At 39.3% G+C, this 3,775-nt stretch overlaps 1 protein-coding gene across 1 annotated transcript in view; it reads left to right on the plus strand.

Moving 5' to 3' along the window:
• Window positions 1–3,710, plus strand: part of pacc1 (proton activated chloride channel 1) — a gene marked incomplete at its 5' end in the record, with an annotated part of 6,314 nt that extends 2,604 nt beyond the window's left edge. Inside the window, 5 exon segments of the mRNA XM_014018043.1 lie at window positions 420–574; window positions 1,655–1,797; window positions 1,877–2,018; window positions 2,101–2,202; window positions 2,287–3,710. Coding sequence (XP_013873497.1) covers window positions 420–574; window positions 1,655–1,797; window positions 1,877–2,018; window positions 2,101–2,202; window positions 2,287–2,448 — 704 coding nt within the window. The 3' untranslated portion in view covers window positions 2,449–3,710.
• Between the last annotated feature and the right edge of the window lie 65 nt (window positions 3,711–3,775).

The raw sequence follows: 3,775 nt of genomic DNA on the forward strand, positions 1-3,775 counted from the left end.
GTCTACTCCATTTGCTTCCGGAAGTCCCCGAGACGTCACGTCTTTTACTGCGCATGTGTGTCACATCAGTGCTGTGTAGCGTTCACACAGGGGTCTGATGCAGGTCACATTTAAAATGTAATGTGAACGTTCACACAAAAAGATCGGATTTTTTCAAAAAATCGGAACTGAGCATTAAGACCTGCAGTGTGAACGTAGCCATAGAGCCATTCAAAAGAGCCGTTGGATTTTGAACGAGTTACGTCATCACGTAGGGAAATATGTCATCGCTTTGCTGTACATGATGACAAACTCACAGGCCCCACTGGGATCCGCTACGCCGGAGCAGATCCGGCCATGGACACAGAGGCCCGGGTCTCCAGGGCGCAAAAATAAAATTCTTCTGATTTTGTTTGTTTTCCTGTTCTGTCTCTAAACAGGTATCGCTCTGTTTCCTGACAACGCTGAACTGCTGAGCTGCAAACATTACTACCACGACTACATCCCACCTTTAGTGGACCCTGGAAAACCTCAAACAATGGACTGTGAGGTGACAGAAGTGACTTACTTTGGGCCATTCACAAACGAGACAGAGGTGAGATGGAAATTCTTTGATTTGTTGGTTTTACAGGCATTAAAGGGATCTCTGACTTTCACATGTTGGCCTTAATATGTTCTTGTTTGGGACACAAAACTCCTAATTACTTAAAAATTGTATGTTTACCACATTTTTCACTTAAGCCTTAAGAGTCAAGGCTAMAAAACAGAAATGTGTGACCACTGAGCAGGCTTTTAGCTAGGATTTTGGATGAGGGGTGTTATGGATTAATTATGTATATCTGTTCTACCTTGACACTGTCCAGTAACCATATCTTATTATAACCAGTTTTCAGCTGTTAATCTGTTTTGGCCCAGACAAYRGGACTCCAGCGAGGGATTGACCTCTCTTGTTTGATAAGGAACTCTTTGAGCTGAGAGCCCTGTGATTGGCTGGGCAGTTACATTCGTCGATCTGTGATTGGTTGTAAACTGTCACGTGATGTTATATTATTGGCTTGCTGTCTGCTGACGACAGTCACAACTCAGCAGATTTCCTGATTGACTGTCTGCTCTGTTGTCGCTCAGAATTAAATCATAATTGACGACCATACACGCAGACTTTCTGTGCATTTATTACGTGTTTCTGCATTCTTGGTAAATCATTTCCACGACAAGGGGGTTGACACTTTATGCTAATTATTATTTATTTATTATAATGTTGCACGGATTAAAGTACGTCAGAGTGTATTTTTTTAGGGTTTTAGGCTTCAAAATAATTTGACTCTTATGGTTGTATCCCCTCTGCTGTATAATTTTAGCCAGTTTTTGTGCCAATAATGTTTGCATTTATTTCCTCGTCTGCAGCAAGGAGCTTGTGGGTCTCAGAAAAACAAACAAGCAAACAAACAAAAAATCTGAAAGGAGTCCACCTGTGGTGTTTTGACTAAGGAAACCTGCAGCTGGGTGGTCTACAAAGGTGTCAGACAGCACTACGTCGGCCCCCTTTTTCTCTGTCCCACCTCTCCATCTCTGTTTACCTTCTGAATGGGCAGAGTCAGAACACGTRTCTGTAACGTTGTTGGGCATCTTCTGAAAGAGCCCACACTTTATTATACTGTATCTGTTTGTGTTGCAGAAACGGGCTTTGGTGGTCCGTGGCCCATCTGATGTCAGAAACAAAGAGCTGATCTTCATGCAATTCAGTCAGAATGAAACGGAGGAGGACTTCAGTGCCATCTCCTACATGCTTTTCTCTAAGTTCAGTGACTTGATTGACAGGTAGGTTTTGTACCTGCGTCACGACACAGGAGTGAGTGAACGGCTGGATGWACTGTCTCATGTGTGATCTGACTGTCAGTGCAAACAAATCAGAGTTCATGAGGGGCTGTGAGAAGAATTACTCCATGTGGACCTTCTCTGGAGGATTCAGAACCTGGGTCAAGATGTCTTTAGTGAAAACATCTGGAAAACGTAATGAAGCTGTGGAGTTTCGGCAAGAGGTATTTACCAGGTTCCACTTGCTTATAAAGAAAGTATTTTAAAAGTTTTACCATTATGTCTTGGTTTTGTTTTGTTTTTCAGTCGTCTGTGGTGAAGTTCAACGATAAAAGAGCTGATAAAACCACTGAGCTCTTCTTTGCGGTGTTTGAATGGCGCGATCCTTTCATTCAGGAAATCAGACTGGTGAGTTCTTCCAAACATTTGACTCCAAATTAGAGTTTTGTCTGCATGAATCTGTTGGAGACAGCTATGCTTATCTCTGAACAGATTGTGACTGCGAATCCCTGGAGCTCCATAGCCATCCTCTGCGGCGTCTTCATGGCCCTCTTCAAAGCTGCTAATTTTGCCAAGCTCACTATAAAGTGGATTATTAAAATGAGGAAGAGGCATTTAAGAAATAAAGCAAGAGAACTGAACCCAGTAAGCTGAAACGTAATGCAAAAAAGCACAAACTTTTAGTATTTCAGATAGAAAAGATGCGATTGACTGATTTTTTTTTGTACWGGTGAGATTTTATGTCACTATGTGCATGTTTTAATGACTGGGGATTTATTTGCACTTAGGTTATAGTTGTTAAAACGTGACATATTGCAGATAAAATTGTCACTATTTTTTCCATTTTAACAGTGTAAAAACCATTCAGCTATTCATTTCAATTAAAAACGCTAAATGGTTTATATCTTTGGTGCATTTCAAAAGGAGATATATTTTTTATAGTTTTAATGATAGTTTTTWAAACTTGAGGACCACAGTGTTGCACGCAAAAACCTTGCTGAACGCTCAAAAGCTTTAAAAGTTTTACGTTTTTACAGTTTTTATGTTTAATCTTTCGCTCCAGACACTAAGAAAAYGGGAACTTCAAAGACATGGTTGCTGGACTTTGGATTGGTTTTGTGTAATAATGGAAATTAAGGGAATCTTGTACTGAAACATTTGTGTTGATGCTTAATAAAGTAGGCAAATCAAAGGCAAAACAAAAAAGGATAAAAGGGATTTAAAATATATARATGTGCTGATTTTGTAGTACATATGTAAACTGGTACTCTTATTAGATAGATATTTTTGTATTAGTAAAATATCTCATGAACCACTGGATAAGATTTTCATGAAACTTTTATAAAGTAATCACTGGATGTACAGCGACAACCCAGTAACTTTTGTACCCACATAATTCAAGATGGCTGCTGTGGCACCTGGAAAAATGTTTTAATGGTGGTGGGAGGGTGGGGTGCTTGTGGATTTGCATCAAATCCAAAAGCCTGAATATAATTTCGGGAGATTTGTTATGTTGTTTGTCATATATTATGAAAGTTATTTGACCCCCTGCCCCCACACCTGGTGGTGCCCCTGGATGGCAGCCACAGCTAGTTAACCTTAACCAAAATAACTGACTATAACTCAGTCCTTTTTCAACTGAAGATGTTCTTGCTTTGGAAGTGGTGGCAACATGCGTCACTAACAGGAGAGGATTATGATCAGAGAGAGAAAACACAATCCTTCCTCCCTCCATCCTAATCCTCTTCTGTAGTGTATTCCTGAAATGTTAGGCCTGTAATTTGAAAATGTATCAATGTGGTCATTTATGTTGAAAATATACTTCATTTTTGAACTTTTGTTTGCTATCAAAGTTATATTTTACATCAATTATGTTTTTGGAATTGAAACAATAAAACAAAGATTTTATTCTCAAATGTGGTTGTGAAATGTGTTATTTTACGAAATACAAATGAATATACAATTGTGAAATAATCTGGAT

This window comes from Austrofundulus limnaeus, unplaced genomic scaffold (genome assembly GCF_001266775.1).
Source record: "Austrofundulus limnaeus strain Quisiro unplaced genomic scaffold, Austrofundulus_limnaeus-1.0 Scaffold181, whole genome shotgun sequence".
In the NCBI taxonomy this organism is placed as follows: domain Eukaryota; kingdom Metazoa; phylum Chordata; class Actinopteri; order Cyprinodontiformes; family Rivulidae; genus Austrofundulus; species Austrofundulus limnaeus.